Source organism: Anomaloglossus baeobatrachus, chromosome 5 (genome assembly GCF_048569485.1).
Source record: "Anomaloglossus baeobatrachus isolate aAnoBae1 chromosome 5, aAnoBae1.hap1, whole genome shotgun sequence".
NCBI classification, from domain to species: Eukaryota; Metazoa; Chordata; class Amphibia; order Anura; family Aromobatidae; genus Anomaloglossus; species Anomaloglossus baeobatrachus.
The window spans coordinates 86,321,566-86,333,639 of record NC_134357.1 but is presented as its reverse complement, the minus strand read 5'-3'; the positions used below and the strand labels follow the sequence as shown (position 1 = coordinate 86,333,639).

The window sequence follows — 12,074 nt, the reverse complement described above, 5'->3', positions numbered from 1 at the left end:
GTCTGACACATTTCTTCTCTTTTTATGTCATATGCTTTTAAAGAAAAAAAATTGCTGGAAACAATGACCTGTATCTGGGGTCTTTTGTGACTTTTTTTTCTTTACTTATTTCTAATTAAAATCATTTTTGTAAATTAGTTTCATTAAAGGGAACCAACCATCAGGGTTTTCATATATAAAGTAAAGCCAGTGCTATACTGGCGCTAGGATGCTGAATGTAAGCATAGCTTTTGTTCTGAGATTGGATGTATTATTACAGAAATATGTGCAAGTAAAGTTCCAGCAATGCCCTGCTATTTGATTGACAGGTGCAACAGGAAGGGAATATGTGGGTCGGGTCTTGCTATCTATTCCCACCCCTGTCTTCCTGCCTGGCCTTCCTCCCCCTGTTGCCATCATAGACATGAATTCTGGTGCAGGCAGACAGAAAAGAGTGAAAACAGATATTCCCTTCCTGTTGCACCTGTCAATCAAATAGCAGTGCATTGCTGAAACTTTACGTGCATATATTTCTGAAATAAAACATCCAATCTCTGAACAAAAGCTATGCTTACATTCAGCATCCTAGCACCAGTATAGCACTGGCTTTACTTTATCTATGAAAATCCTGCTGGTTGGATCCCTTTAAACATTTTGTATTCTTTGGGTTTTACCAGCTCTTTTGTTTCTTTGCATATTCAACTTTGTTGTGGGCCGTGGTCATAAATCACCTGAGAAGAGCCCCATAAAAAGAGTGAAGTGTTAAGAAACTCCCTGTCTTCCCATCAGAAAGAGCTAGCTGACAGATTCTCAGTTTACTCATTTTGCATCTAGCAATAAATAGACTTCAAAAGGCAAATGGTGCAAACTTTTTAATAAAACACAATTGCAAAAATGATTTATAGCCCCAAATTAATCTATTTAAGAAAAAAAAAGAAAATTATCCCCAAAAGTAGACAACCCCTTTAAAACCAAGCAATAAAAATAGTACCTTGCATGGTTCACATTAATATGATAATTTTGACTATAATTTCAATTTAATTGATTATTACCACTATATTTTGATACTAGAGCATGTGTACCACTCCCCTTTTTTTCTATTGACTTTTCTTTTCCCATAGATTGCTTTTAACTGCAAGAAAGTTGTGACCTCTTTGTTTTATTTCAATAAATAAAATTGTTATCTTTGTACTGCGTCTAGCGCTATTCATGGGTCATAAAAGGAGAGGTAAAAATAAAACAAAGAGGAGTGTTGTGCAGATGTCGGCCTACTTCTTCATTCTTCTCATAGATTAGACTGTAGTTACCATTCAGTGTTTTCTTACTATGTGAATGTTGAAGAGGATGTTTAATTTATCTTATAGTAAACTGAAAACAGATGTAAGGTAGAAATCTATAAGTGGAGCCTTCTTATTTCTCAAGTTCAACATGTTCTTAAAACTTTAACTAGGCTATTCTCCAGTTCTGAAAGAAACATCTGAAAATTGATGTTGGTGTATAGTAAATGATGATATCTAGGAGCAGCAGGGATGAATACTCGCAGGCTACGCAGCACAATACAACGTATTCATTCTACCAATTGTCGAAGGGCAATTTACACTTTGTGCATCATTGTGAATTGGACTGCGGGCTTATTAGAATAGAACTGTAGCAACACATTGTCAATGTCTATGGGAAAAAAAGTGAATATGGCCGACATCCAGGTGAACTCAGTAACAATTGAAATGTTTATGTATACTAATAGTAGAATTTATACTCATAGATGTGCCATACAAATTTATACACTTTCAAATGTGGCCACCTGAAAACGGGTGTTTTCAAGCTTAAAATTTATAACTCTCCTATCTATGGGGGTCTGACCACTGTGGCCCTCACCAATTCCAAGCAGGCAGTCTCTGGTGCTTTTATTAAAGATGCACTCCCATGAATGTTTTTATCCTCTTAGTATATTAAAATCACCATATTATATAGCTCTGTATACTTACAATTGAATATTTTGCTGTTCTACCCAGTTAATTCTCTTTTCTCTACTCTCTGTAGAAACAAGAAGTTTCTTTTCCCTGCATGAGTCCTCCCTCTCTTCAACTCTTGACCCAGCTGATCTGCTCCTCCCCCTGCCAGGGACTTTTGTAGTGATGACTCATGCAGAGAACAGAGGTTTCCTGTTTTTACATAGAGCTTAGAAGGATTCAGGAGTCTGTTTTTAATCAGCTATGACATAGACCTTTTTATCTTCTTAGTATATTGAAATCACCATATTATATAGTTCTGCATACTTACAATTGCTTATTTTGCCATTCTACTCAGTTAATTCTTCTCTTTTCTCTACTCTCTGTACAAACAGGAAGTTTCTTTTCCTTACATGAGTCCTTCCTCTCTTCAACTCCTGACCCAGCTGATCTATTCCTACCCCTGCCAGGGATGAGTGATGACTCATGCAGAGAACAGAGGCTTCCTGTTTTTACATAGAGCTTAGAAGGATTCAGATAGTTTTTAATCAGGTATGACATAGGCTTAATGGAAAACAGAAGAATTAACTGAGTAGAAAGGCAAAATGAGCAATTGTAATTACACAGTGCTATATAATATGATGACTGAAATACATTAAGAGGATAACAATTTTGATGGGAGTGTGGACTGGAATAGTGCTCATGATCCACTTCTGCTCCATTCACTTGGCGTTCTTCAGAGTATACCATATCAGTAGGAAGCACACGATCGGACCCCCACTGATCAGGAAGTTTTACCCAATCCCATGTTAAATTCTGCTGTCAGAGTTTGCCAGCCACTATTAGAGGCACAGGTTGGCTGATCAGATCAGTCATGTACAGGGAAAGATGCGGGCTCAGCTGCCATGTGCAGAGAAATATGCGGGCTCGGCAGGTGAGCCCGCATCAGAGGGAAGGACACAACCTATGACATACCAGTAGCTCATAGGTCGTGAAGGGGGTAAGGGACTAAGATTACAGATGTACAGTAAATGGCAAAAGTCCAAATTTGTGCTTATAACTAATAAACCTCACAGTCTATTATCCCTATCTAAGGTATGCCTATGGATATATTTTGGTGGATGTGATAGGAAACCAGACGAAGGCTTGATAAGTTGGGGAAACCACACAAACTGAAGCCCGATGTGTCCTCGGTTTGGGTGTACATTGTCCTAGTGAAGCATTGCTCTGTGTTTGTACAGATCTTCTGTATATTTTCTTCTCATCTGTGGGTAGCTCACACTTTTTGTGCTTGGTTCTTGCCTCCGTTTTATCCCGCAGCCTTCCTTTAATCTTTACATTCCAAACCAGCAACCAAAAGCTGTAACACTTTTTCATGTTTCAGTCTGATATTAAAGTGCACAGGCGCTGGTGCTGATCAAAACCGGTGGTGGATTCTCTTTGTGATGATATTATTCCTTTCCCTCTTGTTTTCTCATCGGTCTGGAATTTTCATGTAATTGAATAAGCTCCAGAGGCCACAGATGATTCAAGACTGATTAAGCAGCTAATAATGGTATTTTGTATAAACTGGGGGGAAGAAAATTTGTATAGGACTTAAAAGGAAAAAAAAACAACTATAGAGATCCTAGAGGATACGGTAAAGAATACGGCAGTTGTGAATCATTGGTTTCTTTCTATTCACCCTTAAGTGATGATGACCAGAGCTTGGCCTTTAGAAAATCCACCTCTATAAGTAACTTTAATGTCTGTTATCTTCTTAAAACAGATGAAAACTAAGATCTCACACAATGGGTTAAACTTGCTTTCATGCAAGGCAATGACACTGACTTTGTCCATACCGATCAGCCTGCAGGATCCTATAGAGGACACGCCACTGACCTTAGGGTCCCGGGGGTTATTAGACTGCAAAATGTATTGATTTGCAGACACTGATTTTATCATACACTGCAAAAACTGATTCAGCTCAGGAAGAAATTCACATAATGGCTCACACGAAAACATGCAGAAATGATCAGAAAATGTTTCCCAGCCTTCTAAATACATAGACAAGCAATTATTTGTCCTATTTAAATTCTATACAATTTTAGGTGCTTTAAAAGTGATTGTCCACCTTTTAAAGGGAATCTGTCAGCAAGTTTTTGCTATCTCATGTGAGATCAGCATGATGTAGGTGAACAGACCCTGAATCCAATCATGTGTCACTTAAGCCTGCTTTACATGTTACGATTCTGCATACAATATCGTACCCGCCCCCATCGTATGTGTGGCACGTTCAATTTGTTGAATGTTCCGCATATACGAGTAACCCCCGTCACACGTACTTACCCGTCCATACGACCTCGATGTGGACGCCGAACGTCCACTTCCTGGAGTGGGAGGGACGTTCAGCGTCACAGCGACGTCACACGGCAGCCGGCCAATAGAAGCGGAGGGGCGGAGCTGAGCGGGACGTAAACATCCCGCCCACCTCCTTCCTTCCGCATTACCGGCCGGGAGCCGCAGGACGTAGGTAAGATCTATTCATCGTTCCCGGGGTGTCACACACTGTGATGTTTGCTACCCCGGGTACGATGAACAATCTGACGTGCAATTCATGAGGAATGAACGACGTGCGTGCGATGAACGTTTTACCGTTCAATCTCAATCGCACGTAGCTGTTACACACTGCAATGTACCTTACGATGCCGGATATGCGTCACTTACGACGTGACCCCGCTGACACATTGTAAGATACATTGCAACGTGTAAAGCGGGCTTTAGATTACCGGGTGCAGCCATTTTGACACAATCAGAATTTTTAGATTTAGCCATGTAGCAGAGCTGAGAGAGCTGTCTCCGCCCACACCAGGCGCTCTATAGACATTGCGAATTAACAGCGAGGTGTCAATCAGAGGAGGGGCCATGCCGGACTGCCCTGAGAGTGACTCCGAATTTTTAGATTTAGCCATGTAGCAGAGCTGAGAGATGTCCGCCCACACCAGGCAATCAATAGAGATTGTACATTGACAATGAGGTGTCAATCAGAGGAGGGGGTGTACCGGACTGGCGTTGCCCATGACTTTGAAGTCTGAGTGATGATAAGAGTCCTGCTGCTTAAACAAACGTAGCAAATAAACAACAGATCGGACCGTGACAAGACAGGCATCCCTGAATTCTCTGTGTTATCCCTTGCAGAATTCTAGCTTCAGCTTAGGCTGCTTTCACACTACGTTTATTTAACATGCGTCCTGAACGTTTTTTTGCTGCAAAAGCGGATCCTGCTTTTACAGAAAAAAACGCATGTAAACGCATGTCTTTCTTTGCAGGATCCTGTCACTGGATATTTAGGGGCGGGCATTGGAGTCATGTGATCGGGAGTGAGGGGAACTAAACGTGCCAGACTGGGAGCCGGCTTCTGACAGCTGCAGACGCTCGTAACCAAGGTAAACATCGGGCTTGGATACCCGATATTTATCTTGGTTACGAGTGTCTGCAGCTGCTAGGAGCCGGGCTCCCTGCACACGTAACCAACGTAAACATCGGGTAACTAAGAGAAGTGGTTACCCGATATTTACCTTGGTTACGAGTGTCTGCAGCTGCTAGGAGCAGGGCTGCCTGCACACGTTACCAACGTAAACATCGGGTAACTAAGAGAAGTGGTTACCCAATATTTACCTTGGTTACGAGTGTCCGCAGCTCTCAGGTGGGAGAGAGAGGGAGGAGAGGAAGGGGGAAAGACAGAGATAGAGAGGGTGAGGGAGGGAGGAGGAGAGAGACAGATCACGCGAGACTGGTTCTGGGCATGCTCAGTACTTTCTGGGCATGCTCAGTACAAAAGCAGGATCCTGTTACAACGCAACTCAACGCATTCTGCTAGGCAGGATCCAGCGCTCATTGAAATGCATTGCAGCTCGCGGCGCAATGTGAAGGATCCTGTGAGATGCGTTATTTTGACAAAGGTAAAAAACGCTACAAGTAGCGTTTTTGAAACATGTTAAAATAACGCAAAAATACGGATCCTGTGTCTAACGCACGCAAACGCAGGTGGACGCAGGTGGACGCGAGTCCATTGCAAATGCATTGAAGTGAAAACGCATTTGCACTGGATCCGTTTTTTCCGCTAAAAAAACGTTATGGACGGATGTTAAATAAACGTAGTGTGAAACCAGCCTTACATGGCAAAAACCTGCTGACAGATTCCCTTTCACAATATGTTGTTTTTAAAGGAATATGTCACCAGACTTATACTACCTAATTTAATAGCAGAATAGTATAGGAGCTGAGACCCTGATTCTAGCACTGTGTCACTTACTGGACTGCTTAGTGTAGCTTTTTATAAAATGATGGGTTTTATCAGCAGGAGTTTATTACTAGAGAATTACTAAACCTGCTGCCTAGTCATCCATTCTGACCCCACCACTCAATGGCAGCTTTGTGCTTATGTACACAGTGTACATAGAAAGTTTTGTGTTTGGGGTTATACAGAGCTCAGCATTCTGAGAACTGATAGATCTGCATCAGATAAAACAGAATTAAATAACAACTGCTGCTCCCTGTACAGTAAATGACACATTGCTGAAATCAGGGTCTCTGTCCCTATATTATGCTGCTCTCAGATGGGGGAGCAAAAACCTGGTGACAGATTCCCTTTAAGATTCAAATTCTGAGCTGATACACTTTCATACTATATGTTTGTAGTGGTTGGACAAGATTTTTTTTACTCCATATTATCTCCTTAGACTTAAAGGGTATCTCTCACCAGGTTTTCGCCCCATCTGAGAGCTGCATAATGTAGAGACAGAGACCCTGATTCCAGCGATGTGTCTCTTACTGAGCTGTTTGCTGTCATTTTAATAACATCAATGTTCTCTCTGCTGCAGATCTAGCAGTTATACAGAGCTCATAAATATGCTGGACTACCTGCAAAACGCCAAGTAGTCCTGCAATGATAATCTACTGCTAATTAAACTGTGATTTTATCAAAACTACACTAAGAACCCCAGTAAGTAACACATCACTGGAATCAGGATCTCTGCCCCTTCATTAAGCTGCTCTCAGATTGTGTGTTAAAAACCTGGTGACAAATTCCCTTTAACCCCTTCACAACCAAGGGCGTACTTGTACATCCTTGGCCGTGTCTGTCCCTTTACATTAAGAAGGGGAGGAAAAAAATGAAAAACAAAAAATCACCCTGGTTGAAGGGGGTTAAATGATAATAGTCTGAAAGCTGGCAGCCACCTATAGGGGGAGCTCACAAGCTTTCTGCATGCTGTATATGTGTGGAGTACAATGTATATACATTTGCAGTATGCTCCCTCTAGTGGTGGCTAGAGGGAGCACATAGATATTTTTAAAGTAATCTATGCAGAGGATTTGAGCGTCTATCAGACAAACATAGCTCTGTCTTCTATACTGATAGATTTAGTTTCTACAATGATTGACATCCCTACTACTAATATGACTGTGACTGTCAACAAGTGATGCAGAGGAATCAGTAAACGTTTTTCTGCCAGGCTTTCTGACCTATGACTAGGCGATGTGTTGCAATGGTGTAGTGATAGTGATGCCAGCAGACAGGGGTCAAATAGTTTCAATCAAATAAACCAAGTCTAATCTTACTATTTACAAATAATAATGTATGAATGTATCTCTTGTTGACTATTTCTATGCATTTATGTCATCGCATGGCACTAAAACATTTTGTGGTTTGTTTTTTTTCCAGGCTTCACCATTAGAGGAATCGCATCAGGATGTAAATGAGAAATACTTGTCTTATACTTGTGATTCAGAGGATATCAAGCCAAAGGTAGACAACTCTGATCCGCTAGAAGACAGCCAGTCCACCGCCCCGGATGAAGAAGACCCCGATGAGTCCATTCACACGAAAGAAGAACATATCACGCACTCAGAAGCGACTCCCATTGCCTCAGTCACCGATGAGACAAAAGAAGATAATTCCAGGGTATCAGATGATGAACCAGAGACAATCATTGAAAGTTCAACTGTACCAAAAGCAGAACCCATCAAGCAAGAAATGCCAGATCTATCAGAAAGGGAAGGACGGGAAGGACATTATAACATGTTTCCGTCAATTCAGGTCCAACTGCAGCATGAAATCGATGGGGTTGATGAAAAATTGCCAGATATACCGGATTATATTGCAAACTGTACAGTAAAGGTGGACCCGTTGGTTTCTGATGACCTTAAAAATCCTCTGGACAGCAACATTTTACAGAACGCATTGAAACAGAATCACAAAGTGTACTTGGTCCAGACTCTGGACATGCTGAAAGAGAAGGACACTTCATCGTCGTCATCGAATGAAGAATCTCCCTTTAATTTCACCCCTCTGCTTTATTCGAGGGGAAACCCAGGGATAATGTCTCCATTAGCAAAAAAGAAGCTTTTGTCACAAGTTAGCGGGGCTTCCCAAACTGGAAGTTACCCTTATGGCTCGCCGCCGCCACTAATTAGCAAAAAAAAATTAAATTCCAAAATAGATGTTTCTCAACCTTTAACGCAAACTCATCAGGTATCGAACTCTGATACAGTCGCTATAAACAGGCCATCCGTGATACAACATGTTCAAAGTTTCAAGCAAAAAACGCCAGACGACAAAAGGAGCATAAATGATCTGTACAAAAATAGTACTTTAAGCAAAGCAGACTCTTACCGCTGTGAATTTGCCAAGCAGCATCAGAGTGTGCTGGCGGAGTCCTACTCCTTGAAGTCCAGTATGCTCGAATGCAAAGAAATGGCCGAGAAGAGGGCCGCACATAACTCCAACATGCCAGCCTTCTTGGCCGAGTTCTATTCGTCGCCTCATCTGCATCGGCTTTACCGGCATACAGAGCACCATCTTCATAATGAACATTCATTAAAGTACCACCCTCGGGAAATGTATAGAGAAAGTGAAAACGTATCCTTACACAGGCATCAAGAGAAACATCACTACCATCACTCGCTACATCAACATGAAAAACAGAACGTCTCAGATCATATGGACGACCAGCCAACTGATCTGAGCCTTCCGAAATCTATGCACAAGCACAGTTCAAAAATGCCAGGAACGAACCTCTCCCATCATTTGGTACAACAAGAAAGCAAAACCCATCACAGTCCATTTCACGTTCCAAACAGCAAGGCTATCGGCATAGACTGTAACCCAAAGGCCTGCAGAGTTTCGCCAATGCCGATACAGGTATCAAAAAGGCACGCAGAATCGATTCACAGGCCCATTAAGACTCAAAGCGTAAGACTTGACAATGTAAGAAAGATGGAAGCCACAGTCCATCCGATCACAGTTGCTAAAGCGAGTCCTCAGAACTTTGGCACCTCGCGATCTTTGAAAAGAAATCTTGACGATCTGGACAGCGGAGTCTGCGAGAAGAAAATACGAGCAGTGTCTCCTCTAAATTTACCAAAGGAGATATCGGGTCAAGAGGGTGAAAGCAGCAAATCACTGCATGACCTGCATTCTGTTAGCATGATGGAGAGTCACAAATATCCACTATCAACGCCAATCTTTACCGGGATCTATCCGGGAGGCCTATGTAGTGGGCTAAGCACGCGAATACCACCTGCCTATTCACATCCACTGCACTACTTGAAAAACCAGAGTGTGCTTTCACCACTAATGCAACCCTTAGCTCTCCATTCCTTGATGATGCAAAGACAATATCTAACCAACTCCACTAACTCTCAGCAGCTATATAGACATTTGGCTTCAGCCACCCCAGTAGGGCCTTCATACGGCGACCTACTACACAACAACATTTATCCTTTAACAGCTATCAACCCGCAGTCCGCTTTTCCTTCCTCACAGCTGTCATCTGTACACCCCAGCACAAAACTTTAAGCAATTTCCCTGTGGCAAAAAAAAAAATCCAATTTTTTTAATACCTTAGCTACATTCCTTGCCTAGCACAATATTCTGCATAAACAACGCTCTCTACTGCGTGAGCCACACTGTAACTCTATATGTAACATATTAGAGGTAAGAACAATGGAGTCAAGGTCACACCTTTTGGGTTGGTACCATTTTCTAATGGAAACACCTTGCACAAAAAACTACAATGTAGAGAACCTAGAGTGTTCCACACATTTGTGACAGAAGGTAAAAAAGCAAAAAAAAAGCTGGATTATCATAAGTTCAGATGTCACAACATACTCTAGAGGCAACGCTTTTGCTTTTTTTTTTTGTCTTTTTTTTGACTGTTAAAGGTTCAATCAATGCAATGTATAGTTACATTAAATTTACAAGTAAATTTTAACACTATAATGGCAGAGGAAAGTTAAACACTGTTTATTCGACTGTACATATCTGCCGGTGTCACTGTCTGTTCTATTAATTTATATGGAATAAGCCCTCAGTTGATTTCTTTGCTTTTTTTATATTTTTGTTTTTTTTTATTAAACAGTTGTGTGTTAACGGCAAGGTCATTTTGAGAGGTTGATTTTGTGCGTGTTGTCAAGATTATAACTGTAGAAGAGATTTTACAATTCGCTCATATTTGTTTACAAATGCAAGGAAACAAATCCTAATCGTTTCTACACCCCAGAGACAATCATTTGTCTACACCTTAGAAACAACCATTAGTCCACACCCCAAAGATAATTATTTATCTACACCCAGAGTCAACCATTAGTCTACACCTCAGAGACAATCATTTGTCTACACCCTGTAGACAATCATTTGTCTACACCTCAGAGACAACCATTAGTCTACACCCCCCAGAGATAACTATTTGTGTACACCCCAAGTCAACCATTAGTCTACATCCCAGAGACAACCCTTTGTCTACACCCCAAGACAAACATTAGTCCACACCCAAGAGACAACCATTTGTCTACACCCTCAGTCAACCATTAGTCTACATATCAGAGACAACAATTTGTCTACACACTGAGTCAACCATTAGTCTACACCCCAGAGACAACCATTTGTCTACACCCCCAGTCAACCATTAGTCTACATACCAGAGACAACAATTTGTCTACACCGAGTCGACCATTAGTCTACAAACCAGAGACAACCATTAGTCTACACCCCAGAAACCCCGAGACAACCATTTGTCTACACCCCCGAAACAACCATTTGTCTACACCTCACAGACAACCATCTGGCTACATCCCATAAACAACCATTTGTCTACACCCCAGAGACAACCATTTTCAGGGTTCGGCTGTTTTTGGGGATATATAATTGGTATATCTAATGGAAAGCTACAGTCAAAACTGAAGCATACGCTGAGACTTAGTATTTTTGTGTGCCTTCCCTGCCCATCGTAAAGTATTTAGTGTTTCTGTTACAACATGAAAGCATGCAAATTATATCAACTGTCTGCAAAAGGGTGATTTGGAAGGGGCTTATAGTGTACTTACCAAAATTTTAATTAAAAATAGCAGAACATTTTCAAGTCCTGTCAACATTCTGGTTCTGGTACAAAGTAGATGGAAGTTAACATGTTATATGTAGTGATGAGCAAATAATAACCATCCATGTTTGGATTATTCACAACTAATCCCAAAGTACTATTCCGGTAGTCGTCAAAAATAACAAACCTAATGTAAATCAATGGGGAACCCGGGCGTTTCCTTGACAAATACTTGATATTTGGTAATGATTATCCGAACACGAATAGTTACTATTCGCCCATCACCAATCATATTTCCATCATTCCTCACACTAATAAAATAAAGTGATTTATATAATTTTGTTCATGAACACCAACAATCACACCCAAGCAAATTACCATAAACCCTGTGCCCCTTGCAGTCTGGTTCACAACACAAATAATGCAATAAGATCATTCATTCTGCAGTTTTCACTCCCTGACATGACCGGTAACTTATAGGGATGTCACAAATGTGCAAGACTTTGGTTTTTCTTTTATATTCTCAATTTTTCTTGTGTGCGATTTTAAGTAATTAGCTTTATCACCAACAATAACCTGCTCATGGGTTACAATGATTAAAGGGATTCTCTCAGCAGTTTGTTGCTATTTAATATAATTTAGGACAAGAGAGCCTGTTTCCTAGGATGTGTCACTTACTAGGCTGTGTGCTGTAGTTTCCATACAATCAGTGTTTTATCAGTAGGAGATTATAACTACAGGACTAGGGCTCACATTGAGACCAGTCCAGCAAAACTGTGTAACCCTG

The 12,074-nt window shown here is 41.1% G+C and overlaps 1 protein-coding gene across 2 annotated transcripts in view; it reads left to right on the top strand.

The window, feature by feature from the left end:
• The window catches only part of ARID5B (AT-rich interaction domain 5B), a 447,066-nt gene extending 436,719 nt beyond the window's left edge, over nucleotides 1-10,347 (top strand). For both annotated transcript variants that reach the window (XM_075348661.1, XM_075348662.1), the window contains one exon: nucleotides 7,633-10,347. In XM_075348661.1, the coding sequence (XP_075204776.1) occupies nucleotides 7,633-9,768 (2,136 nt within the window). In that variant the 3' untranslated portion in view covers nucleotides 9,769-10,347. The remainder of the gene's footprint in view (nucleotides 1-7,632) is intronic.
• The last annotated feature ends 1,727 nt before the right edge of the window (nucleotides 10,348-12,074 follow it).